The sequence below is a fragment of the Desmodus rotundus genome, chromosome 4, assembly GCF_022682495.2.
Source record: "Desmodus rotundus isolate HL8 chromosome 4, HLdesRot8A.1, whole genome shotgun sequence".
Classification (NCBI taxonomy): domain Eukaryota; kingdom Metazoa; phylum Chordata; class Mammalia; order Chiroptera; family Phyllostomidae; genus Desmodus; species Desmodus rotundus.
The window spans coordinates 22,014,434-22,042,354 of NC_071390.1; the positions used below are offsets into that span (position 1 = coordinate 22,014,434).

Genomic DNA, 27,921 nt, shown 5'->3' on the forward strand with positions numbered 1-27,921 from the left:
GGCTGCCTGCCTCGGCCGGCTCCTCCTCTGTTGGTTTATGGCTCAGGGCACCTTAAAAAGACTTTTGATTTTTGTTTTATGAAGACAAACAGCTTATGGGATAAAAGGACAGGCGGGGAGAAAGGCGAGTGGCTGCGAGCCATTGGAGTCCTCGAGCGGAACTGTGCTGTGTGAAGCTGGCGGGGCTGCGCTGGGGTGTGTGCGCCGGTGTGCGCCTTGTGTGCATGTGCACTCGCAGCAGTGTGTGTGGTGCTGCAGCTGTGGGCCTGGCTTGGACTGGACTTGAGGGAAGGACGGGGGTGTGTTCCCGTGTTTAGCGTGTGCACTGTGGGCTCTGCTGTGGTGTGGGTGGAAGGGGGCTGGAGGGGGCTGAGCCTGTGGGCGGGACACTGGGAGTGCTGTGGGCTGTGGGGAGGGGGAGTTGGTGGGTGTGGTGGTGTGTAAACGTGTACACACGGGTAAATGTGAGGAGTCAGGAGATGTGTTTCTACATTGTGCTGTGGCTGTGGGCTGTGCCCCGTGCTGTGTGTTCTGGACTAGGGAGCAAGAGGCAGGCACAGCTGGGCAAGAAGAGTGCCATGGGCTGGCACAGACTTCCTGTGGATTTAGGCAGGGGACATGGCACAAGGCAGTTCCTGAGTACTCTATGCCACAAGCAGGGTGTGGCAGGGCCAGAAGGAATCTGTTAGACCCTATGTCCAAGGCCTCCATTTATAGAGGGGGAAACTGAGGCTCTGAAAGGGTTAAGACGTACCCAGGGCCATACTTGCTCCCAGAACTCACCATTTCTAACTACCACATACCACAATGATTTGTCCTAACTCCACTCTAATGTCCTGTGTGAGCATGTTCACATGGGCCACACATGGTGCAATCACATGTAGCACACGCAATGCTGGGTGTGCACACGGCTGCTCGCTGTGCACATGTTCCAGAGGCCTGCTCTGCCCAGCTCCTTTCCTCTTCTGCACGCAGCAAGCGCCCTCCTCACCTGTTCTGATTTGATGTGCTCTGATGCCTGGAAGACGTCAGGGTAGGAAGGACGCTCAAAGACCCGATCCAAAGCTTCCAGCTGTTGCTGGGTGAAGGTGTCAGCTCGCAAGTGCTTCCGCAAACTGTCCACGCCACTCTGGGAGTCTCCATTGGGGACTGAGCCCTCGGACACATCTGGGGGACACATGGACACTTGGGGCATCAGCACAGGCCAGCAGAGGCACAGAGTAGTGCAGTGGGCAAATGGGGCACCTGGCTTGGTCCCTGGGGCTTTGCAAGCCTGCTAGGACCCGTTACTCCCAGCTTTGAGGCTGGAGGGGCTGGCCCAGGGCTGGCCATGCCTCAGAGATCTGGCTGAGGTAGCCAGAACGTCTGACGGAGCTGGGAAGAGAGAGGGAGGTTGTCTCAGTGTGGGGGCCAGAGGACTAGACAGAGGTGGAGCCATAGGGGATCTCAGGGGTCATCTCCCCTGAACTCCTGTACTCTGGCCTGGGTTGGCCTGGAGGAGCTGGGTGTCTGGGACCGGCATTGCCCAGCCTGTGGAGAATTGAACTTGGCTCTGAGATGAATATCAGTTCCACTGGCTCCAAGGGTGGAAAATCATCAAATCTCTGAGGCTGAGTGTAACATGGAGACTGGGTGAAGTAATTAACTTCACCACTGAGGGGGGAGGGACTTGAAGCCAAGCTGAGGCATGTTGCTTGCATTGTGCCAGGACTGAGACCAGAGAAGGAGGACAGCAGGTGGCAGGTGAGCAGTAAAATACTAACTTGGGCAGAGACTGGAGACAGAGTCCTTGTGGACGCTGTGGTGCCCAGGCCACCCTGCTCAGCCTCTGTCCATGCCCTGGACTCTGGCTAGGCCTCTACCAGATGCCAGTTCCTTGGCCACCTCCTTCCTCCTGTGGGTCTCCATGGGGAGCTGAGGCTCGCTCCTCGAAGGAAAGGCCACAGTGCTGCCACTTGGCTGCCTGCTCCCTGGCGCTGCAGGCCAGTGCTGTCCACGTCCTGCCCCACCCAGGCTTTCTCACCGTTCTGCTCCCCCTGCCTCCCCACCCGTGCCCTCCCTCATCAGGCCCGCAGGAGTTTTCAGGGTACACAGTGGGCCAAGCGCCTACTCTGCCACCTCTACCTGGACCCCCACCCTGCAACTTTTCTGGACCAAAGCTGGGTCCTCCCCAGACATAGCTTGGCCACAACCCCTGGGGGGCCTTGGGCCTGGGCCCAGCCCATGTTGTAGGTCCCAGGGTGATCCTCTGGGACTGTTATATATATCAGTTTATAGGTGATTATACGATATGATATAATCAATACTGCATTATATACAGTAACACCGTACAGTATCATTCGGGAGAACATAGAAAATATTACATATTGATTAACCTCAACCTGCAGCTATCCTCTCTTGCTGGCCTCTCAGACGGAGAATGGGGGTCTGCTTTCTTAATGGGACCTCCTGTCTTCCATCCACTTTATTCTGGAGGGGATGGGAAAGCAAAGAAATTGTGTGTGTGTGTGTGTGTGTGTGTGTGTGTGAGAGAGAGAGAGAGAGAGAGAGAGAGAGAGAGAGAGAGAGAGAGAGAGGTGGGAGGAAGAGAGAGAAATGAAAACCAGGCTCAAGTCTGAGGAGGACAGACAGACACAGGGACAGTCTCGATGGTATTTCTGTGTTCTCTCTGTTCCTCTGGACACAAAACTTGGTGGTTGTGTTTTTTTCTCTGTAAGCCTCCGCAATGATTTTCTGTCTGAGAGGGTGTATGCATTTCTTTATATAAGTTAGGGTGTGACATATTTATTTCTCCCTCTTGTGTGAGCATTCTCCGAGGAGATGCATCTCTACGTGTGTAAACATGTAAGTGTCTGGGTATGTGCAAGTGACAGAGTGAGAACTTTTCTGGAAAGACGTGTGTGTGTGTGTGTGTGTGTGTGTGTGTGTGTGTGTGGTTGCATGGGGAGCACGAGCCCACGTCCCCCTGTGTCTCCTGTGCCTGCTTCTCTCCCACGGATGTGCTGTCCTCCTAACCCCACCCCTTGCCGCTCTTTGCATGTTTCATTGTGTCCTAATCCTCCCCTGCGGAGTCCCCCCACCTTTTGGGGAAGCCTGGCTGTAAGGACTGGGGGAGGCAGCGAGAGTGTCTTTGTGTGAGGTTGTTACAGTGTCACCAGTGGGCTCCGGGCAGTAAAGTGTGCATCTGTCTGTGAGCGGGTGCTCACACATTATGTGCACGAGTGTGTGCATATGTGTGGCGAGACTCATACCACGCCCCTGTGTAGATTTGTGAATATGCCTGTGTGTGGCTTGACTAAGCCTGTGTGCGTATGTGTGTGTAGGGGCTGAACTGAAGCTTTGTCCTCAGGGCACTGGCTGGAGGAGTCTCTTTTCCTTCATTTATTCAGGGGCCCTTCAGATCTTGACAAATCTGTCACTCTAAATTTGCGAGAGATTATGGTGCTCTCTCCCCAGCCCGCAGAGAGGTGATATATGATATCTGCTGCCCCTATTGATTGCCTGATCTGGTGGCAGAGGCCGGCGAAATGAACTTGAAATGAACATCATGCCTCAACTCATTGTGCGTATAATACACTACTTAATCCCACATTTTTCAGCCGCTATGGAATTCAATTGATCAATCATGTTCCACTGATAGTACTGTTTTAGGGGTTATTGCTGCTCCCTCCACTCACTGACCTTTTTATTTATTTATTTTTTTGTATACTTGGGCCCTGGTGATGAGACAGGTTACAGAGGCTGCAATGGAGAGAAATGGGGAGGGAAAAGGAAAGGTGAAAGGAAGTCTGCTACTGGCAGAGATGGCCGTGAGAGGCGGGGAAGGAGAAGGAAGGGGGTGGGGAGAGGAAGAGAAAGAAGGTGCTAGAGGAGCAGCAAAGCGAACCGGTGTGATGAAACCATGCAGGGAACCCCCAAGAGAGGCTGCCAGAGGCATTAGCAAACTCCCCACAGGAGAAGGAAGGTGATGGGGAGGGAGAAAGGCAGCAGTAATGATGAGTCATGAGGAACACAGAGAAGTTCCGGGGGATCAGGGAGGTGAGCCACAAAGGCAGGGAGAGGGCAGTGGCACAACTGGTGGGGGACAGGGAGGCAGCCCTCTCAAATCAGCCAAAGGGCCCAAAGGTTCTTCCAGGCTCTCTCTAGAGAACCAGGTGGTACCCTTCCCTCAGCTAGAAACGAAAGAGAGGAATGAATGTAAGGAGGGAGAGTGGGAAGGGAATGAGGAAAGGGAATTGGGAGATGCCTGAGAAAGGGCAGAAAGAGAGAGGAAGAAAGGGAAGAAGATTCCCATGCTAGGAGCCTGGGGCAGCACTGGCTTGGGTGAGGGCACTTGCCACAGGAATAAACCCGGCTGGCTCTGCTTCTCCATAAACCTGAGTATCCAGCTAAGGAGGGCAGCTCAAGGTCCAGATGAGGGTAGGGAGTGAAGCAGGAGAAGGAGAAGAGGATAGAGGAGGAGCAGAAAAGACAAGAGAACATGGAAGAATAGAAAAGGATGAGAAAATGAAGCGGTTGTTAGTGCTGACCATTTGGAGAGACCTCCTCAGGAGAATGGAGAGAGAGAGAGCTCAGAGCGGGATTTCCCTAGGGCAGTCTCAGAGGTGACAGCAAAAGAGGGCGGACCTGGCCTGTGGCACGGCTACTGGGCCCAGGTACTGGCGTGCTCTTTGGCAGAGCTGGGCTAAAATTGAGGAGGAGGCAGAAGCAGATCTTGATCTCTGTTCCAGAGTGAGCAGGGAAGGAAAGGGTGTGAGTAATTAGAGAGCGTCCTTCCCCTTGTGAGCTCCTATGTACAGGGACCGTGACCCATGCATCTCGGGAGCTCCAGTGCCAGGCACGGAGCTGGGCATACGGTTGGTGCTCAATGAATGACTTTAGAATAAATGAATGAGGTTCTGCTGGGGAACACTCAAAGCCAGACCCATGGCAGGGGCCCTGACAGTCTTTGGACTGTCGACCTGACTGGCTTGGCACTCTAGGACACCCAGTCCTTTGTCAGGCAAGTCCCTCTCTTCCCAGCTATCAGAGGCCCCTGGGTAGACCTAGGCCCCTCTTCACTCATCCCCACTGCTTAGCTTCTGGCAGCATCAACTCTGGTCCACAGGAGGCCCTTCCTGCTCTCACTGACACCATCCTGCCCACTTACAGTGCCTGTGCCCAAGGGACAGAGAACACCGTGTTCCCAGCGAAGAACCTTGGAGCTGCAGAACTGCCATCCAAAGCAGGTAAAAGAAGTTGCTTGAGAAGGGGGCCCAGGCGGCCTCTGCTTTGGACTCCCCACACCAACCCCTGGTCACAGAGAGCAGGGTCAACACAAAATGGGTCTATTTGCCCATGGTGGGAGCTGGTTCCAGGGAAAGCCTTTCTAAAATGATGGGAGGAGGCCCTTGGCCTTCACCTTGGTGGAGGGATAAGAAGCCCACCCCTTGTCAGGACTCCAAGAAGAGGGCTGGAGTAAGGTGGCCATATGTCCTGAGCTTTCTGGAACAGTTCTGATTTTCGAAATTCTATCCTACTCTCAGGCCACAGACTGAGGCTGGAAAACGTGGTTGCTGCAGGCTTAGTAAGACCCCACAGAGCAAGGAAGGAACTGTGTGCTAGCCGGTCTCCACAGCTGAAGGATTCAGCCCTGTTCTCCTGCTCTCGCCTGACCAGCCACCTTCCATTAGCAGCTCACAGTACTGAGAGCTTATCACATGCCATCCCTGAACTTCACACAGTTTATTTAATCCCCCCTACCAACACCCCTGGGAGGTGAACCCTGTGATACCTATTTAAAGATAAAGAAACTGAGGCGAAGAGATTAAACAGTTTATCTGAGGCCATGCAGCTGGTAAATGACAGTCAGGATTTGAATTCAGGTCTGTCTGATTCCAGAGCCTGCTCTCTACATCATTTCACTCTGCTGCCTGGGTACCAAACCCAGGGGCCCACCTGGGGACCACTTGGCCCCATCCAGGACATGGTTCCCTTCCCAGTATCCCCACTTCTCTGCTTTGCATCCTCCCTACGCTGAGGCTGCAGCCTGCGGCCCCTGAGCTGGCTGAGCAGACTGTGCCCAGGGTGATTAGGGGACACCTGGTGAAAAGTCCTCATTTTACAGTAATGAAAACTAGTGGGGTGGGCGATGAGGTGGAGGAGGGGAGACAAGTCCAAGGTCACACAGCCAGGTAGTCTCAAGACTGGAGCCCATTCCAGGACTTTTGTTCACTACAGTGTGAACACTTTCAAGGAGAGTGAACCACCGCAAGTCCTTTTTGGAACAAGGCAGATATAAATAAATTAATCAAATTAAACAAAGTGCTGAGTTAAAACTTTGACGTATATTATTCTTTCAAGGGGAACAAAGGCTCATATTGTCTTCTCCTCTAAGTACTTTATATTTGCTTAGCAGTTAACAAAAAGGTTTCAAAGACCTTAGGTTATTTGGGTTTCTCAACCACTCTCCAAGGCAGGTGAGGATTATAATCCCCTTTTTACTGGTGAGGAAGCTGAGGCTCAGAGTGAACCAGCTGGAGATGAGATGAGGGTAAGTGGATAGCTCAAGGGCATATCTCCCAGGGAGCCTGGCACAGGGAAGGTGCTCTGTAACCAGGTGTGGACTGAACCAATGCGCATCAGCTCCCAGGCTCCATGTAAACGCAGTGAACTGCAAAACCAAAGATCATCTTGACTGAAAGGAGAGCTGCCGCACGGTAATTTTAATCTCATCTAAGTTTTTCCTTATCATCCAAGCTTTGTACAGTGAGCCTGCACCACTTCCAGAATCACTAATAATAACCTTTTACTCCTCAATAAAAAGATCTGATCTCCTCATTCACTTAGGCTTGTCACTCCCCAACTATTCGTGGGTTTCCCCGGAGCAGAGCTCTCTACCCCCACCTCTCTGACCTCAGACCAGAACCTTCTCTCTGGCCAATCATAAATAAGGTTGTCCAGTGAGGTCTTAGCAGCTTAGAGAGGGGGCCAGTCACTGAACACCATGTCTAAGAGATGAGGGTTAGGGACAAGGGATTAAAACAAATGTTCTGTCTTCTTTGTGTGTGGGCATTCTATCCAAATTCCCAAAGTAGTCACCTCAAGGGACAAGAGAAATTCTCAAGCATTGACCAAAAGGGAGGTGGGGTAATGGTAACAAACAGAATGAAATACTGTATTTTCTTGGTCAGAAAGTGCCCAGGTTATCAAAGTCTACAAGATTAAAATGGGATAAACAGGGGCTGCCCACCAAATCCCAGGAAGTAGGAAATAGGCATTTGACAGGACCGTTTTAAAGGATATAGTAAAAGACTATACTAATTTCAGTTTTCTAATACCCAACACAAATATTTACCATCATTGGGGAAACGGCCAGTATTAGGGCTTTCACATATGCTCATTAAATCCGTTTACCTTTACAAGGTAATTATTATTCTCATTTTCAGCTGAGGGGCAAAATTATTTGTTCAACACTACCAAATTTGCCTCTTTTGTCAAAGATTGTTGTTATCACCATTTATTGAGCACTAACTATGTCCTAGGCAGGCTTGAGGTGGTTTACACACAATCTCTCTAAGCCTCACAGAACACTTGCAGAAGAGACACTATTAGTTCAATTTTACAAAAGAGCAAACGAGCTCAGGGAGAGTTAAAAGCATGTGCAAGACCACATCGCGGACAGGAAGCTGTCTTGGGGAAAGTAAGTCTTACTTCATCTGCAGGCAAAAAGTGACCTGAAAAAGTGATACAGGAAGAAAAGAGAAAACGTGGAGGCCGTGGAAACAGTGGGTGATGGGCTTCAGGCCTCCAGGGGGCTGGGGGGAGCAAGAGGGGTGGTTGGGAGTGGGGCTCTGGACAGACGTTTGCTCCATACCATTGTGACCTATGGCCTCTGCCCCCCTCTCTCTACACCTTAGCTCCTCTAAACCCCTATCGCCTCTGAGGGGTTCACCCCCAGGCAGTCCCCCAGTCTCCCCAGCTGCCAGTTGTTGCAGTTTCAAACTCAATTGTTCTCCTCCGTACTGAGGCAAATGGAGTCATTAATTACCTTCTATCGGCTGGGCTGAGTTCAGAATGCGATCAATATCGCCGCTTGTCATTCAGGGCAGCCCGCCTGTGCAGCCCCAGCCCCACCCCCACAGCGGCAGGACCACGAAGCTCTGAGCTGCCACCCTGGCCCTCCCATCTGATTGAGAACAGGGAGTGGTGGGGTTTGGGACCAGGAGTGGGGCTGCTTTCAGACTAGGTATAGAACAAGGATGAATGGAATGGGGAGGGAAGGGGGCACAGGGGAGAGGGAAGGAGAAAAGAAAGGGGAGGAGTATGAGAATGAGGAGAGAAGGGCTGAGACAGGGAAAGGGAGGGAGGAAAGACGGGAGGGAGAGAGGATGAGGAAAGCAGGATGGAAAGTATAAATGGAGAGGAAACGGAGCACAGAGGAGGAAAGTGGTGCTGCATGGTGCTGGGACCGGGCTGGGCTGGGCTGGAGACTGTGCTGGTGGAGACACTGTCTGTCCAAGGAGCTGGGGTGACATACCCCATTGCTTCCCATCCTTAAACTGGACAATCTGTGAGACTGCCCTGTCCAGGAACCCCAAGCCATGCTGAAAAGGAGGGCAGGCACAAAGAAGCCCTTAGCAATCTGGCCCAAAGACAAGGTTCAGGTCAGCCTTCCAGCCCTGGCAACCTTTGACCAAGCCCAGCTTCCAAGCACTAGGTGAGTTCACGGTAGGATGAAAGGTGGGCAGGGGGCCTGGCCTGCCTGCCCTGCCTTCCTGTGCCTCTGGGGACACTAACTGCCTTAGTGACCCTAACTGCACATTGGACTAGTAGGAACATCTGGTTGAACTCCTAGTTTTGTCGCTTATGTGCTGTGTGACCTTGGCCAAGTCCCTTAAGCTTTTCTGGATCGAGTTTCCTCAGAGGTACACCAGAGGGTTGCTAGCTCCCTCTCGGCAGCATGCATTTCTCCTTTCTCTGTGTTCCAATAGCCATCTATCCAACCCTCTGCTGCAGAAATAATAATAATAACTAAAATCGATCCAGTTCCCATTATGGTGCCAGACACTCTGCTGAACGTACAGCCACTGATTTAATCCTTACAATAACAGCAGCTAACTACAAGTGCTTACCATATATTAGGCATCCATCTCAGAATTTTACATATATTAACTCATTTAATTTTCACCAGAACTTAAGCAGGGGGTTTCTATTATTATTCCCATTTTGAAGGCAGGGAGATGTTTTTCCATCTTTAGAAACCCAGCATTGGGCCTGACACATAGTAGGTGATAAAAAAGGTTGACTGATTTGTCAAATAGAATTCCAAAAGCAAAGGTTGATAGATTCTTAACTTTGGCTTATTCAACATTTTACCTTTTAGAAGGAAAAAGAAGCAACGAAGGATATTGCTATTCTGGACTTGGTGTCATCATATTTTATAGCTGGAAAGTATCAAGATTATTTCATTCTATTCTAAGAGATTTAAAAAAAAAAAAAAAAGGAGGCTCAGAAAGGTTAAGTAATTTCCCCATGTCACTCAGCCAGTCATCGTTCAGGCTGTGAGCTGAGGTTCTCAGCCCACAGCCACTGCCACTGCTTCAAGCTGCTTAATTTCGGCCAAGAAGGGAAAACTGATGAAGGGTAAGTGATGGGGATCTGGGGAGAAAGCAAGCATGTCTGGAGTTGACAGTAGCAAAGGCAGGAGGCATTGGACAAAATCCGACTTGAGGAAAGCAAACTGCTATGTGGTGAGGGAAAGAATAGCCGTGCGATCCCATGGCAAGAGATCCTAGAAGGGCACACAATTCCGTAAGGGTTGGATGCTCTAAAAACGAAATTCTGCCTCTGTAAGCTCAAAGAATCACCCTGACACAGTAGAGGGAGCGAGGGCGGGGGAGGGGCAGGAAGAGAAGGGCATTTAAGGAAAATCATTGCTGCTGCACACGAATAAGCTTTAAAATATGATGAGCCTAGATTTTAAAAGGACATGTACACCGAATAGGGGAAGATTATGCGGCCATTAAAAAATCATGTTTTCAAAGAATATTTAATGACATGTGAAAATGATTCTATATAATGTTAAGTGAAAATAGCAAGACAAGCTGTATATACAATATCATTCCAATTTTGACAAAAAATTATATATAAAATTACACATGCACAGAAAAAAAAAGACTATAAAAGAATATACCAAATTCCAATAGTGGTTACCTCTCCATGATGAGATTACGGGTAATTTTTAAAAATTTACTTATCTTCAAAATACTTTACAGTGAGCATGTATTATACTTATTATCAGACAAAAGTAATTTTTTTTCCTGTTGTAAAGGACACACAACAGATGGAAGGAGGGGACCAGAACCAAGGATGGATGTGAGAGTAGCGTGAGCCTGTCAGGAAGACAAAAGCTCAGAACAAGCTGAGACAACAAGAAAGGGCCTTGGTAGCTATGTTTGGAGAAAAAAAAATGTAAGGCAGGTTTAGGCTCAGTGCTGGGGAAGAGGAGGTTAGTGCTGAGAGAAAAGAGAAAGAAGGCAGAACTTCTCCACCAAAGAAAAGAATCTTCCAAAAGGAGCCAGCAGGAGTTGCCCAGGTCAGGAGGGGCCAGGCAAGTACTCCTGACCGTTTCCACTGAGTTCAGTTTCCCAGGCCCAGGTATTCATGTAGCAGGACCCTGGGGAGAAAAGGTAGATAGGGTTCTAAAATTTTTTTTGATGATCCTTTAAAAGTCACAATGAAAAAGTGGAACAGTGACAAAGCCAAATGCCATCCTACCTTGCGGGGAAAAAAAATAGGAGAAGGGGAGGTAAGCTTATGCAAATAATACCCTAAGAAATTTAATACTGGGGTCTGGAAATCTTTTAGAAGAAATTATTATGGAGTAAATTCGTTGGCACTAGAAGGGAAAGGTGATACCCTGGAGCTTGCGTGCACTCACCAAGAATCAGTTGTGGATAAGTTGCACATTAACTGGATGTTAGCTCTCAGACCCAATGCCATCCTCACCAAGACTTCCTCAATTGCTCTGGTTGGAAGCAACTACCGCTTTTTAAAAAAATTCATCATAGCACTTCATACCTCGATGATAACACCTATCACATCCTGTTGATATAATGACACACACATTTGTCTCCGTACTAGATCAAAAGCTTGTTGAGGTCAAGAACTGTGTCCTATTTACCTCTGTAAATCAGTCCGGCTGTGCTCCATACATAGCGGGCACTCGATCTGTGCATCAACTTAAATTGGATTTTTTTTATTGATTGATTAAACAAATGCTCTGGATGTGGTGAATGTTAACGTTTCACAAAGCATCTCCTTCCTAACTCCATGAACAAGGTGAAGAAAAGTGAAATGGTTGGTGGCTGCTGGACTCAACAGTACCTAGAGCATCCCTTTTTCACAACCAGGAGGGAGGTCTCCACTGGTGGGCCATGTGGCTCTCCTTTATTTTAAAGGAAAATAACTCTTAAAAAAAAACTTCTAGGGTGATGATATAGAAAACTTCCTTATGATCTTCATCAGGTGGAATTAAGGGTTCAAACCAACAAGATGAAATTCAACAAGGATAAATGGAATGCCCTATGTTTAGGTTAAAAAAATCAATTACACAAGTGCAGCAGGGGGTAGACCTGGCTTGATAGCAATTGATGTGAAAAAGATCTCGAGGTTTTAGTTGACCACGAACTCAATATGAGCTTGAGTCTGACACAGCTGCTAAAAAAATCGAATGTAATCTGAGGCTACATTATGGATGTAGAATCTCCAGATGGGGAATGGCAATGGTTCTCCTGTACTTGGCATTGGCTAGACTGTCTCTAGAGTTCAGTGTTTATATGAAAGGGACTTTAACAGTCAAGAATGAATTCAGAGATGGGTAACAAGGATGATCAGGGTTCTCCTGCAAGTGCAGGGACCACTTCAAGTGAGAAACTGAAATCCATTCAGGGCTCAGCTCATTGTTCTTCTAGGCACTCAGTAAATCAGATGGAAGGAATGGAAGGAATAGAGGGCGGGAGAGAAGAGAGGGTGTCCAATGAAGATCTTTACACCAGTCTATGTGGTTCATGTCTTTATCTCTATTTCAAAGATGAGGAAACAGATTTAGAGAGATCATGTAATTAACCAAAAGTCTCAGAGCAAGTAAGGAGTGCAAATGGATCCCACATCTAGAAATTGGGATTCTAACAGTGACAGCTGTCCATCTGTGTCCCATGTCTGGGAGGGGCTGTGGCCTGTCAGGCAGCACTGCTGGAGGGGAGAGTTCTACGTGAGTGGCAGATAAGACATGATGATGTTTAAGAATCCGAGACCCTGCCTTGATGCCACTCTCAGCCCACTGGTCTCCTTCCACATGGAAGGTGTCACTAGAGCCAGTCTTCCTGTCTTCCTGAGTCTGAGCCATTGCCAGGCTCAAGTCCCATTCCCTTCTTGCTTGTTTAGCTACTTCCCTGGATTTCTAGTGAATACTTAGCCACATGGTTCAGCTTATTGTCTGATGTGTGATAGCTCTGCCTCCCCCAGTAGACTGCAGATTCCTTGAGATCCACGTCCTGGTTCTTTGCTCCTCTCAGACTCCCCAACACGGGGTCCCACATTGACACAAAGATCCCCAGAAAGGTAAGTATAAATTTCCACCTTTTTACATGCCAAAGCAAGATCACAGATTCTCAACAACCTGAAATGACTTACAGGAAATTTGCCCAAGGACAGAGATGGCCCGAGTGCTCATTTAGGGCCCTCATGTTACCTAATGAACCAGTAGAGAAGAAGGAGATACGAAGGAGCCCTAGAACCCCAGATAATTATAGCAGTACAGTGAATTCTCCCATTTGAATGTTAGTCCCCTCCTTCCATCCAAAACACCTAGTTTACCTGCAGGAAAAAAGGGCATGGGCACCCACTGCCAACACAACCAGGCCACGTGTGTGTGGCCCATATGGGAGGGTGAGCCCAGGAGTATATATGGGGGAGAGAGAGGGGAGGCCAGGCAACACCACGGGAGGGGAGCAAACAGGGAGTGGAGAGAAGACAAATGCACAGAACAGGGCGGAGAGTGAACACTGGGTGGACTTGGGTGAATTCCCTTGAGTGATCAAGTTTCCAGCCTGAGAGCATGCGCTGTGCCTTCCTGCTGGCCTGCTGGCAGAGGCTGGGGCTCAGGCTAGCTGGCCGCTGGTGGGGAAGGAGGGCTGGCTGAGGGCCTCTCTGTATGGGACAAGAGTCCTCCTTCAGCCCTTTCAGGGAGGGGCTGGGACCTTCTGCCGGGTGTTGGACTCCAGCTGGGGCCAGAACCAGTTAGAAACCTCTCTGGAGCCAGAAGAGAAGGGGGCTTTGTTAGCTCAGAGGACACAAGCAAGGCGAAAAATTACATACCAGGCCGCTCTAAGTATGCTTGTTTAGAGAAACTGCTTGCATTTATGAAGTCTTTGGTGCGGAAAGCAGGGTTGCAAATGACTGCATCAGAGCGACAGTAAAGGCCATTAATTTCCTGTTATGTTTTCCTGCGTTGGGGGCTTTATTAATTTAATTTTACACTGTCGAACAACAGCGAGAGCTGACACTGCCACACCGCCAAGGCTGGGGTTTTCTTTTTGTGTGTGTGGCAAGGCTTTGCCTGACATGCAAATCAACGCTATTACCGGAACCAATAAAGATGTATGGAGGGAAGAGGGGAGACATGAGGAGGGGGAGGGAGGGAGGGGACAAGAGAGAAGGGAGAGAAAGGGCCAAAGCCATCCTTGGCCAATTTCTGCCGCCCTCCACGCCCAGCATCTCCTGGCTTCCCAGAGGAGCCTCCGCAATCTCAATCTCTGCTTATCCTTCATTTTCCCTTCTACTCTCTTCTTCCCTCAACTCTGTGCATTCAGATGCCTCTACCTCTGTGGTCCTCTTCTGTCCCATATGCTGGCAGAACTTGAGTAAGGGCAAGAAGTCCCCCCAAAGAGGTGGCAGATAGAGGTCTCCCACTGCCTGTCCCCAGCAGAAGCACGTCTTGGAAGCACAGGGGCAAGCGACCAGATGTTGCCAACTCAGCAGGCCGGGGCGGGGGCCTTTGTTATACACTACTGCCCCTTCTAGTGATTCTTCCCCTCCACACAGTCTCTAAAGTCAAGGGTCCTGCCACTTACATACTGTTGGTACCCACACACATGAACCCATGTGCTTGTATACACAAAGAAGAGTCTAGAAAGGCAGATCATCCAGTGTGCTCATAAGTCCCTCTAAGAGCGCCCATATCCCAACCTTGTCAACCATTTGTTTCCTTTGAATTTCCAGAAAAAAGAATACTGTCTCTCATTGTTTCCTCAAGAGACTCCAGCAGCGGTCTTCAGCAGCTGTAAGGTACCTGCTTGGTCTAGACCGAATGCCAGAGAAGAATGGATCCCCAGCATCGGAGAAAAGGTGAGTTCCCAGCAGACCTCATTCTGATCCCTTTGATTACACTGACCTTACCCCCACCACCCCCAGATCACCCACAATGCCCCTCACCCAGAGCGGCTCCCACAAGCTAGCTCCCTCAGTGGTCCACACTGCCCTCAGCCCAGCTTACCACACCAACAGCCCCCCAAGTGTCCACACTGCCCATGTGTCTGGGTCAGCCACAATGCCAAAGGAGATGGAGGTGGGGGGAGGGAAGAGGAGAGGAAAGGGAAGCTCCTGAAGTCACTTCTACCAAATACACAGTCTGCATCCCTCCCTCCATTCTTTAAAGTCTGCTGGGGCCTAGGGAGAGCTGCGTGCACCAATGAGAGAGAGAGAACATGTGTGTGCACATGTATACACATGTGTCGGTGTCCCCCCACAACCCCCCCCCCCCCCACTGTCAGTGGCTTGCCCATGCTCCTGCCTGCACTTTCCGCTTCAGGAGCTGTTTGGCAGGCTCCAGGAGGCTGTTGGATGGAATCCAGCTCTCCCTGGGAGGAAAGCATAAACTTCATAAACTACATTTACTTTAATGCAGGTTCCTGGGGCAGCTTTCCTCGGGCTTTTCTCCCCTCGTCTTGTCTGCTCTGTCTTGATCACATTTTACCCCAGCCCCTGTGTGCACCCAGACTCCCCCCCACACACATACATGTGCTTGCACACACACACATGCATACACACTTTATAGCTAAGTACTCCTGAAAACGAAGCCTCAGCCTGGCTCTGGAAAGACCCCTGTGAGATGCCCACGCACTGGTCTCCGGTGGAGATGAGTACAAAGGATGCTTTGAGGCAGGCGGGCTGGCCTCAGGGAGGGAGTGATGCTGACATTTCGTGGGGATGGCCAAATTAGGAGCTACCTGGAGGCTGGGCCACGGGGCTCTAAGAAGGGAGAAAGAGAAAGCGCGGCCTCCACGCAGGTTGAGGTTTGTGAGGCCTCCCTTGTCTGGGGCTGTCAAGGTCAGCAGGTTCAGGTTCACCGAAGGGTCAGGATGGTTTGAATTACTGGCTCTGCTGCCACTGGGCTCTGAGGCTCGTGATCATCTCCCAGCCCTCCCCCAACCCTCCTTGCTCTTCCACCCCCACAGGGCAGAATGGGGAATGTCCTGGAGAGCTTTCTAGCCTCCAAGGCCCTGAGGAAGGCAGACAGGGAATGGGTCCTTCCCTGGGCTCCAGGGCTCCTTGTCCGGCCCACAATGGTCAGTAGGCTACTTGGACCCATTCCTGTGAGGCAGCAATCCTGGGTTTCCCCAGCCTACCTTCTCTCCACACCCTTTTTCTGAGGGGTCCCCATGCCCCTGCCCTTTCCAGCTGCCCTCTGGCCAGCAGAGGAAGATGTGCCCAGGCAGGCCAGCCCACTCTCAGCAGGGCCTGGGGGACAGCCTCAGGGCCTGGCCCATCCCTCCTGTCCACAGCCTGTGCCTGGGGGCATTGCTGAGGCAGGGATTTCTCATTTCTCTCTTTGTGCCCTTGCCAGGTGGGGAAAGGAGAACGATGCCTACCTGCAGGGCTGGAAGGCAGTTGCCCAGTGGAAGGCTAGGATTTGAGGACAGGGTCTGACAAGGTGGGTGTGCACACAGGTGCCCAGAAAGGCAGAGATGCCTTTGCTGGGAAAGTTGTAATACTGTGCTACACCCACCCCACCTTCCAGTGGCGGAGGGACACAGACAGCTTCCTCCACGGCTTTCTGTACATTGTCTCCTGGGGGGTGGGGTTGATCTATTTTGATGCTTTGGTACTTCATAGGAAAAAAAAAATCTTTTGTGCTAAATCACAACATACTTCCTCAAACAAGGAAATATAACTCTTTATCCACAACAGCACGTACTGGTTAGGAACCTGAGGTGGTTAATGATTTGACTGAAGTCTCTGGGATAAACTCAGGGACTTACCGTATAAACTCACGCACTCATGCCAGCTCCACACCGCCATGGCTAAACCCTGGTCCTTCCCCTCAGAAAAAGGTAAGCCCACGTGGCTTAGGACCCAAAGTAAAGGTCTCACTGAAACACTGACGTAGCCCACACCTACCTCTGTATGATGACATGGTCAGTGTGCAACAGGCTCACAGCCAACATTGCTCAGAGTTTGGCTAAAATATGCGATCCCGCTAAGATAGAGCACCCCACCCCGCCCCCCTACGAATGGTCTGATTTCCCAGGTGACTGGGAAGATAGGATCGTAACAACAAATATGTGTTCATAAGTGGATTTTTTGGGTGTCTTAGCAAATGCTGACCTTCAAATTGTAGCTCTTTCTTAGATTAGCGTGGACACTAGCCGGGGCTTGCATAGTTGTTGGAAAATGAACACAGGTTGAGCTTGTTAGTGCAATTTAACTCAGGTCCTTGTTTAGGTGGATGACTACCGCCCTGTAGATTTGGTTTCTGGACTTTCAGAGGACTTGCCTCATGAGGGGCAGTCTGTGACCGGTGCTGGGTCGGGGGGGCGGGGCACATGTGAAATCATGTGACTCCAGCAATGAGCCACAGCGCACCTGTCCTTGGAGAGACTCAGACCCCGCCAATATGGTGTCTTCTCACAGGGCCTGGCCGCGGCCTGGAGGGCACTGGAAGCAGAGAGAGGCTGTGTGGTTCTTTGCCCACCATGTAAACTCATTTCAGAGCTCTGAAGGCACGCCACCCAGGTCCACACTCCTGGGTGGGGATTCTTTGAAAGGGAATCAGATGACTGTGTCACTGTGTGTGTGTGTGTGTGTGTGTGTGTGTAAAGGTTAAGTGGTGAACAGACATAACTGCCCCAGTGCTGGGTTTAGGTTAAGGAATCTGCGCAACCTCAATTTGTTTTCCCAGTGCCGTGCAACCTCACTTGTCTTCTGGGCCCTCCCCAGTCCCCTCCCAGCTCCTTCAGGCTGAACCTGGCCCACTAAAATGGTGTGTGCTCAGCGAAACTTCCCTAAGCTCTTCCCATGCAGGGAACGCTCACATCCTTCTCTGCTTCTGCCAGCCCCCTGCATCTGGACCAAAAGGCCACAGAGGACAGAGCTGTGGGCCCGAGAGAGTCAGGCTGAGGCTCCTGCTTCTGCCTCTAAATATCCGACCATGCAAGCCTACCAGGGAGCACCCACCTGCAGACTTCCCCCATCAGCCTCCTCCAGGACTGAAGGCTGCACCCAGAGTCCCAGGGCCTGGGAGCCTCTCCTATTCCCCAGGGTCCGCCTTGCCTGCCTTTTCTGGCACCAGCACTCTTCCCGCTGCCCCTCCAGAAAGTGAGCGAGGGAAAAGCGACCGGTGACCAGGGCATGCCTGGTTTACATTAATGAGATACACCGAGTGTAATCCAGCCATGGAGGCAGCCGACAAAAAGAGGCGATCACGGGCGGCCAGGAGCAGAGCTGCTCAGGTAATTGGTTTATCTATCTGGAAGCAGGGGGAGCAATCTCAGCACAGACAGACTAGCAGTAAAGTCTCTTCCTTAAGGCTATTTCCTTTGTCTTTTCAATTGCTTGCACATCCATGTGAGAGAGGGAGAGAGTGTTAAAGAGAGAGGGAGAGGGAGAAATGTTAATTTGTGAATTAATGGCTTTTCTCAGCGGAATTGTAAATTCAAATGTCACCTCACACGGTGACACCACGGCTGGTCTGCTGAAGAAGCAATGATAAGATCCCCCACCTCCCTTGGTGCCCCTCCCTCCCCAAAGATAGCTGTGGAGTGGAACATGCTACTTTTAATTTGCAATAACAACAACAGAGGTATGCAGTAATGACCGCCTTCTTCCGCCCTCCTCCTGGCTTCCTTCCCCCCAGTCCAGTTGGCTCCCCACTTCCTCCCTCCTCACCCTTTTGCTCTTCTGAAACAACACCTCACCCTACCCTGGCTGCCCCCCACCGCACCCCAGCCAGGGCCTGATCACATGGGGGGGTGTCTTTGGAATTGACGATGCTGCAACCCTCTCTTCTCCTTCAATAATCAGGGAATTAATGACCCTGAAGTTAAAGTGAGGCTGATACCGAGGCCCTGCCCAGTGTTGGGAAAAAGCCTTCATTGTTTTCAAGCAGGAGGCGGGCAGCAGTGAGGGAGATTCATGGATGGAGATTGAATATGCAATTTTCTTTCACCTTGCCAAGAGCTGCCCCTGGGCTGTGCCTGGCCTAAATTTTTCCTTTTACCATCTCTGCCTTATCCGGCCCTCCCACCTCCCTTCCATTCTTTCCAGAAAATTACCTTCAAAATTGATTTCCACTTTTACAAACAAATATAATGGGAACACAGGAAAAAACTTGGGCTGTGATGAATTAGGGCTGTCAGGTGCTTCCAGGTCTCCTTTGCTTTTGTTTTACTACCCGATCTGCTCTTTGTTTTTCCAAGGGCTGAAAAAAGTGCCCCCCGTCCACTGAGTGCCTGACCCTCCAGGCCACCGGGGTCTCAGCCCCCAAACCCATCAGTGGCCTGTGGAGAAAGTGATACAGTCCCTGAGACTCTGTCAGCCTCTTGGTTTCCCAGCAGAAGCCTGAGCCGCCACCTCCTTTTCTGCTCACTGGCCCTTAGGAACCCACTCTCTGAAAAGTCCCTGACCACCCCCCAGCTAGTGCCCCTGGCCCCCACACCATGTTCCCTCTGGCCCCCATACCTCTTAAAGTCCAGACCAGATGCAAACCTCCACCTCCTCTAATGTAGGCAGGATCAGTGTATACCTCGACTAGAGCAAATGAGAGACAGACAGACACTGAGAGATCCCGAAAGACAGCAGGTAGACCCCAAGATTGGGAGACCCGGCTCCTCTTCCAAGGGGACAAGGGTGCTGAGTGGCAACTCTCGCATAGCCTGAGGGTGTGAGGGCTCCCAGCCTCAGTTTCCCTTGCCTTGAGCCCCAGGCTACCACTGGAGGCACAATCAGTACAGCCCATCCATTTGCCAACGGAACACAGGGTGATGCCTGTGGGGCCCTTTGGGCAAAAGTCTGCGTGCACACCTATGCCTCAAGACCAGGGACCCTAACACACTCAGGCCTGGCTTGAGTTCTCCCTGCTCACTGGCACTGATGGACCCACACCTGCTCACATCTGATTGTCTCTTCACATGTACACACAGTCCAGAAGACTGCATGCCTGCCCAGTGCATGATGTTCCACACCCCCTTTCTCAGACCCAAAGATCTCAGAATGTTGAAAAACACACACACACATTTTCATAAACTATGTAAAAAAACTACATGCGTGCCCATAAACAAACATACATTTCCAAAGGGAAATAAACAAACTTGCGCATGGCGGTGGAAATGCGCAGCAGTGAGTAGAAGGAGGGTGCCTGCGTGTTAGAAAGGAAGGGGGTCCTATATTAATTCACACACAACTGAAATGCCTGGTGGATGCTAAGAGAGGACGTGTGGCCCAGCTAGATAACCGCAGAGCCGGTGAGTAAGTGGAGGTGGACAAAGGTCCTCCCGATCACACATGGGGGGCTGACATCTTTCCCCCAGTGCCCTAGTTGCCCTACTTACCAGGGGCCGTACCAAGATTAAGGAGGCTCTGCCCAGCTAAGTTTCTTTCTGACACGACTTCATTTTCTCTCAAAATACAAACCTGCCAACTAGGCCTTCCTCCCCAGACACACAGTGTGACCCATCCTCCAAGACGGGTTGGCTCAACACTCTATATCCATGATCTCGTGTGGAAAGACTTTTTCCATAGTCCCTGTGAAGTGAGTGCTGTGACCATCTCCACTCTACAGAGAAGACTGAGCTAACGAAGATTAAGTGCCTAGACCAAGGCACCAGAGGTCAAACCCAGCTATGCCTGGCTCCAGAGCTCACACCATTTCCCACTGGGCCACACCGCCCATGCATTCTGTGCCTGCTGGCCCCCACCCTGAACTCTCCTTCCCGGCGGGGGTCTGCAGCCTTCTCTTGCCTGAAGTCAGGGCTCCTAGATAGGGGAGTTGCCACTCATTTCCACAGCTTCATCCCCTCATTTGCACCAAGTCTAACCTGAGCCACACCCTTGGGGACCTCTAGGAGGGAAACTAAATAAAGAAATAAACTGCTTCTTCCAGTTATAGCTCTGCCCAAAGCAGAAGGGAGCTACTAAAGGCAGTGACCGGACTGGGCCGTTTGCAGCCATGCAGCCTGCCTTGCCTGCAAATGCACAACTTCACCGGCTTGGCGTCACCCAACTGCACAAGTCGTTGTGCACCTAATTAACGGAATGCAAAACCACAGCCCCTGCCATCCCACACATCAAAGGAAGACCAACACCCCTCCCCTCCCACAGATTAATGGACTCAGACCATATGACTTCATTTGGATGTTCGGACAAGTTATGTCATTGCTGTGTTTCAAGGCCACCAGTGGACAGCAACATTTGGGGCCATGGCTGAAAGCAACTGGGCGAAGGCAAAGGACTTTGATTTTTCAGCCTGAAAAAAATACAAGTCTCTATTCTCCAGCCACATAAGCCGGGGCAAGCAACATCCAGGGAAGCAGTGTCCTTCAAAGGACCCTAAAATACCCTCTCATAGTTGTAGCTAAAAGGAAGTAAAGCTTTTAGCAGGGTGCTGAATGGGGCTTTACCTTCTCAGACTGTCTTCTGGGTGCTTCGTGACATAACTTCCTCATCTATCACTAGCCTGTCTACCTGTCTCATTCTGGGAGCTCCTGGACTCTTGGGGGTTGAGGGTCAAAGTTTCTTGACTAGCACATTTCTCAAAGGAAAGTCTAGGGATTCTTCCATACTTCCAAAGACCAAGGCACGGGAAGGCATCTCAAGCAGACTCACAGTTATTGTCAGTTTCTTTTTCCCCAGAGTCACAGCTGATCGACCCTTTACTAATATCCCCACAGATATGATTGCTGCAGATACTAATAACACTGTCCATATTCCAAGTGCCAGTGCCAATAATGCTCTGGGTATTACCACTGTGAACACAGATAACTACTGCTGAGATTGTCTACAATAACGCCAGCACGCGCTGCAGTGATTGTCCTCGCTCATGCCCACCACCATGACATTGTTAGAGCTGAAGAATAGTCTGAACTGTACCCAGAGGCAGGAGAGGGAATGGCTTCCTTGAGGACAGAAAGGCTCACAGCTTGGCCTCGGGGTGTGACACTTCTAGGGAGATGCCACAGTAGGAGGGGCCAAGGGAGGTCCCTGGTAGCGCATCAGGGTTCTTTTGGAGGGAGAGGTGGCCGTCCACTCCCTCAGCCCACTCCCTTGACACGTATACCATATACCTGTTCCCATCCCAATGCCCCTTAGAGCCTCAAGCCAGTTTCTGTTTTGCCTGCGGTGCTGGCCCAGTAGCTGAAGGACACACCTGGGTGTCAGTGCAGGCCCGAGCCTGAGGCCGCCTCCTGCTGCCGGCCTGCCAGCTGCTGAGCTACCTTGGCCTGACTGCAGAGTTGGGCTACATCATCTTGACACATAATTATCTCCCCTATTCTTAATCATCTGAGCTGCTCCCTAATGCAAACTGGGCCTGGCTGCTTGGAGGCACCCAGAGTGGGGGAGGGGGAAGACAGGCTGTGAAAGGTCTGCCTTTGCTCTTGCCTTCCTTTTTCTCTCTTCCCACCTGGGCCTGATGGATCAAGGGTGTGTCTTGTGGAGACAGGTGTCAGAGAGAACTGGCTTCCCTCACAGGTTCTGGCCTCCACCCGGGAAAGGACGGCTCCATCCGGTCTGGGCAGTAGGAGGGGAAAGTCAGGGCAAGATACCCTCCCATCCCCCAGAAAAGAAGTAGGGCCTCTGATCCTTCCTGCCACCTAGCTAGGCCCAGCAAGCATTTAAGCAGTAAGAGGAAACTTGGAGGCCCCCACTGTCCCTCGCCTAGAGGAGTCCAACTGCTGCCACCACTGTCAACCTGCTGGAGGATGATCTCCCCAAACCTAGCCCTATCCTTCTCCCTTCCTGCTCAGACACTTTCAGGGGTGCCTCATGCCTGCAGAAAAAAGCCCAGCCTCCTTATGCGGTCTGATCTTAACCTGATCCGTGACCCTAACCTGTCTGCTTAGCCTGGCTTCCCATGACTTCCCGTCCTACCCTTTCATCCCAGCTGAAGCGCCCCTACACTTTCTCACCACAGAAACTTCTGGTCACAGGCTGGGACTATCAGAGAGAATTTTGCCCCACCGTTGTCTTTGAACATGCCCCTCATCCATCCCTCAGGCCCCTCCTCACAGAGCAGCCCTTCCTGGGGTTTACTCACTCCTCACCCAGACCTCCACCGCAACACAGGTATCTGCTGGGCCTTTCTGCTCTCTGAGCTCACATGTTTTATACGCCCCACTAGACTGTAAGGTCCTTAAGGACAAGAATCGTATCTTGTTCTGCTTTGGGACTTTATAGCATCAAGCCTTTCTTGTGACTGACGCACAGGAAGGGTTCACTGAATTGAATTGACTTGAAACAATGAATGTGATCAATTGCTCAGAGAGGAGAGTGCTCTGTTCTGGGCCAGTGAGGCCCAATGTGGGGGGCCACACCCTCATGCCAGTGCCTCCCTACCCCTGGCCTCCCTTCATGGTCCATAGGAGCCCAGGGAGCAAAAAGCATATTTGTGTCCAACCACAGAAAAACGGGAAAGAGAGGTGAGGGGGTCCTGTGGCCTGCCCTTCCCCCTGGACATCTCTCACTGTGAAAAATACAGGGGTGGTGGTTAAAGGAGAAACCCCGTACAGTTTGGGGCAGAATCATCCAAACTACTCAGGGTGCCGGGAAGCGTGGCTAAGGCCTGAGTGTGGGAAACCCCCAGGGAGAATTGAGACTAAGGGTCTTTCACACAGCCTCCCCCTGCCCATCAGGGGCTGTGGCCAAAACAACCACAATGAAATTTAGTGAGTGGCAAAGGCCGTGGCAGCCAAATGGGTTTGGATATTTGGGAAGAAGGAGAAATAGAGCCAGACAAGCTGTTTCCCTGTGAAACGAGGCCATTAGGGCTTCTGGAAGGAGGCCAGCACCAGGTCATCACTGTCTTGCCAGACCCAGGCCTCTCCTACACTCCGTCCCTTCCACTGGAGGCCAGGGCTCTCATACTCTCTTTTCCCGGGGCCCAGGGAATGTCAGCTTTGCCTCTTTTCTCTGTTCCTTACCCTCGAAAGCTGCCCCAATCAATGGCTTATCTAGGCTTAGGATGACCATATGATTTATTATCTAAATAGGACATTTTTGAGAGAAAAAGGAGATGCTGACTGGCCAAGATGCAGAGACAAAGGCATAAATTGGGACCTTCTGAGCTAATGGGATATATGGTCACTGCCTTTTGCTCATCTTTAGAGGATTCTGTCTGTTTCATGTTATATACCCTTAAAACCATACACCCTTCCTAAACCAGGAGGTTACTGCCTCCCCAGCAGGTACCACGAGACTGCAGCCAGCAGCAGGTTTCAGGCACTGGTGTCTTCGTTTGCCTTGGCCTGCCAACCCTGAGCCCTGGCCTCATGCATCAGAAGAGAACCAGATGGTCACCAAGGGACCTCTAATGTCACACATATGAAAGACACCTTCTCCCAAGCTCATCGCCACCTTTTACTTCCTCTTACTTCCTTTCCCCCTCCTCCTCCTTATTCCCCTCTGTACCTGCCTGCTCAACAGCTGGCTGCACCGTGAGGTTACAGGGAATGAGGGAAGGCCACAGAGGAGCCCGTGTGGTGTGTCCTCCCATGGGGAAGCACAGGGAGGAGCCCATGTCCAGCTCCCTGAGTGGGTTTACTGGGGCCAGTGTCCATGTGTCACAGAGAAATGACCCCAGGGTCAGGAGCATGTGACATCCCTCCCCTATCTCCTGACGGGTTGGGATCAGATGAGGACAAGGCAGGTTGGCCTTTCATCCTCAGGTCAGAGACCAGATGTCACCCCATCTCCAAAACCTTCCCAAGCAAGGTACATGGTTCAGGCATCCTCTCCTGGCATCCCACAGGGACATTGGGGGTGAGTCCCAGAGGAAGGTGAGGCGGTTGAGACTGCTGAGCAGATGGTGAAGCTGATTGCCCCACCAGCAGCCTGCCTCCCTCTCTCCAGGAGCCAGCAGGGCAATGGGGGGACCTGGGCTTTGCGACTAAAACTGATCTCATAGCAGAGCAGCTGCGAGGCCAGGCCGAAACCGGAGCCCCGAGTCCAAAGACAAAGCATGCACAGGGAAGCCAAGCCTCTTCCCTCCTCCCTACCTTCATCACGTTTCCTCTTCTCGCCATTGGAGCGAGGGATCCCCAGGATCCCGTTGATGGAGTAGGATCCCACTGGATCATTGGAGGCGCTGGAAACAGGAGGGGAGGCCGTACTGGGAACTGAACGAGAGGAAGGAGGAAATGCTATCAGGATAGCAGTTGTGATCGCAGGCCAAAACCCCAGGGCTGGGGTCAGAGAGAAGCAGAGGGAATAAGGAGGGAGGCGAAGCCCATATTCCCTTTTTTCCTCTGAGGTTTAAGGGGGAAGGCATTGCTACATACAGAGCAGGCTATTCACTTCTGTCCAGCCCTGGGCTGAGGGGTGACCAGTCAACCCCCAGCCTTCTCTGTAGATGTATAGATTTACTGGGGCCCGTGAGTTCACTCCCCTGAAGACGAATGGAAATGCCAAAGCTGACTCAATCTACAGAGTGACTCAGCAGTCCTGTAGAGAGCACAGCTCCTAGGAGGCCTCCTTGCACAGCTCATCCAATCCCCGGGGCTGGGAAAATCCTTCCAAACAGACCCAGCTCACTGTCTCTTAGTCTCCTGGGCTGAGTCTTTACCAGTCCTGATTTAGAGTCTGTGGCTTTCTAAGATCTGTCTCTGAATCTCTCGGAGACACAAGAATGGTCTTGATATTCTCCAGGAGTATAGTGCATACTTCCTATCTCTCCATTGTTTCTGGTCTTGAAATCACTTGAGAAGTTCCCAATTTTCCCCTCAGGGCACAGACTAGTGAACACATTCACTCCATAATGATCTACTCAGGTACAGCCCGGCCCAACCCTCCTTCCCAGCACACGCTGTAATACAGGTCTAGTAAACAACAGATCCTGCCAACTCCAGGAGGGCTGGGACCTGCCATTCTACTTCCTGCTGGTCAACAGAGAAGGGGACAGCTGCCAAAAAGGGCAGTAGGAAAAGTATGATCACATCTCAGCCCCTTAAGCCCTGGTACCAAGCACCCTTGGGCCAAGGAGAAGACTGTATGTTTGGCGGGGGGAGTTGTTTGCAGGTGTTCTGGAAGGGCCTGGGTCATGTGTCTAGGAGGCCATGAGCACGGATCGATCGGTAAATAAGGAGGTTGGAGAGAAGTGGAGAGTTACTGAGTGGATGACAGAGAGACAGAGACCAGGGAAGACAGGCCATGAAGAGGGAGAGAGACAGAGGAACAAACCCAGAACCACACATACAGAGAAGAGAAAAGAGAAGCAGAAAGGCAGAGAGAAGGGGAAAGAGGAGAGAAGAAGAAAGAGGAGGGGACAAGAGAGAATGATAATTTTAGAAATTAAAAAAAGCAACATGGAATAAGAAAGTAGATATGGAAGAAAGAGGGACAAGCAGAGAGACAGGATCAGATAAAGACAAAAGGCAGAGAAGGAGGAGGAAGGGAAGAAGATAAACTGAAGGGGAAATGTTGACTGGTGGTGGGGGAGAGATTGAGAGAGAGAGGGATCCTAGTGAGCTAGTCTCTCTCAAGGAGCCCCCTGTCCCCCCTCACCCCCCTCAGCCTAGGAGCTCAGAGAAAGCACAAATGGCGGGGGGAATACAATACTGGGGTGGAGCTGCAGACCCAGCTCTCCTGGGTGGAGCCCTGATCCCCCCAGCCCTCTTACCAATGGTGTGGCCAGGTGCTGTCACTCCGGTCCCAGTCCCATCTGGCGTTGGGTGAAAAGGTTGCTGAACTTTGGTCCGGATGATCCTGCAACAGAATCACAACGGCATCACACATCACATGCCCCCTCCGTCCCCACCAACTCTAGGCCAGACCGGCAGAGAAGCTCTCTCCAACTCCTCAACTCCTTCCTCACCTGTCTGCTCCCTGCACCCTGCCCTCACTGACAGGTTCGAGCTTTCCCTCCTGGTAGCTGTGCGGATCTAGCCTGCTGCAGCTCTGGGGGGGAGGCAGTCTGCCTTCCGTGCAGGGGCCACATGTGACTGACCAGAATTGCAGCTTGATTTTTGGTAGCAGGGATTGGGGCAGCGGAGTGAATACAGCATACTCACTCTGGCATTGGGGACCACCTTGGAGGCTTGTTGTCCACCCTCCCCTCCCTAATCACATGCAAATCTTTTCCCAGGAGCAGGACTCTCTGGGTCTGGAGATCATTTTGGAGCTGGCTTTCCTGTTGGGACTGGACCACGCATCTCCAGAGGTGAGGGAGAGGGTGAGATTTTCCCATTTACCGAGCCAAGGAGAAGCAGCCAGGGAAGGGGACACAGCTTGTGGTAGCCAGGATTCCAACACGGCATGCGGTCCCTTTGCCAGATGTCAGGCCCTGAACAACTTCTTAAGTCCACTTACTGTTCTCAAACAAGTCAAAGCCCTGTCCCTGCCCAGCTCGCTGGCCTGGTGGCCTCCTTTTCCCAGGTCCTCCTTGGATCGCAGCTTCTTTACCAGTCTACTTGAAAAGCCTGGTGCCCCCCGCCCGTTCACTCTGGGGTGAGTCAAACACCCCAGGGCTGGGGATGAGCTGGCTTGTCGGTGATCCTAAGGACCCGGGGCTATATGATACAAAAGGCCAGCCCTGGGGCCAGGACTGACGAACACTCCCTCCCACCCACTGGTCAAATCAGGTGCCCTTGGAAGCAATTTTTCCAACAGCGTTGCTCCTCCCTGCAGAGATGTGTGTGACCCACCTTCACCTCAGGTGGACGCTGCTCTCTCCAGCTTTTACTGAGCACAGCCAGGCAATAGAAATAAGGCCCCCACCTCACAATGCTGGATATAAAGTTAGGGGAGGAAGACACGCACTCAAAGAAAGCTAAGTAACTCCAAGGGGGCCGAGCTGTAAATGCCAGAAGGGGGCAGAGGAGGAATCATCCCGCTCGCAGGTGGGGGATTTGGGAGAGAAGTCACTGAGGAGGTGAAACTCGCAGCTCTACACAGCAGAGTAGGGCTGACCATACAGATACATACAGGAACCAGAGGCATGGAGGATGGTGGGCTGGGCACCAGGCTGCGTGGCAGGGGCCCCAAGTCCTGCTTCTGACTCTGCCGTTATGTGGCCACATAGCTTGGGGCTCATCATTCTACTCTGGGACTCAGTTTCTTCAGCTCTAAAGAGCTTGGACTACAGGATCTCTAAAGTCTCTTAAAACACGATTCTAAGATGAACGAAGAAGCAGAGGACAGGGTGGTGTAAGCAGGTGCTAGAGGAGGGTGGATCAAAGCATGGAAGCCAAATGAGCTTGGTGTTCAAGGGGCCCATCCGCAGACCGGACAGGACAGGGGAGGTATGGAAGAGGAAGTAAGGCTGCAAACTCGGAAGCGATGAGAGTTGTGATTTTCTGCTTACTGAGCACCTATTATGTGCCTACATTACATGCAGTTTATACCACTTATATATACTTCTCTTAATTCTCACAACCTCCAAAGTATATACTAATA

At 51.3% G+C, this 27,921-nt stretch overlaps 1 protein-coding gene across 15 annotated transcripts in view; it reads right to left on the minus strand.

Annotated features, from left to right (window-relative positions):
* Positions 1-27,921, minus strand: part of PAX2 (paired box 2) — an 88,090-nt gene that overhangs the window by 21,118 nt on the left and 39,051 nt on the right. For 11 of the 15 annotated variants that reach the window (XM_045191623.2, XM_045191626.2, XM_045191629.3 and 8 more), the window contains 4 exons: positions 26,147-26,232; positions 24,528-24,647; positions 19,000-19,068; positions 992-1,167 (listed from right to left, as the gene is read on the minus strand). In XM_045191623.2, the coding sequence (XP_045047558.2) occupies positions 992-1,167; positions 19,000-19,068; positions 24,528-24,647; positions 26,147-26,232 (451 nt within the window). The remainder of the gene's footprint in view (positions 1-991; positions 1,168-18,999; positions 19,069-24,527; positions 24,648-26,146; positions 26,233-27,921) is intronic. The other 4 variants (XM_024555396.3, XM_024555395.3, XM_045191632.2 and 1 more) reach the window with 1 other exon arrangement.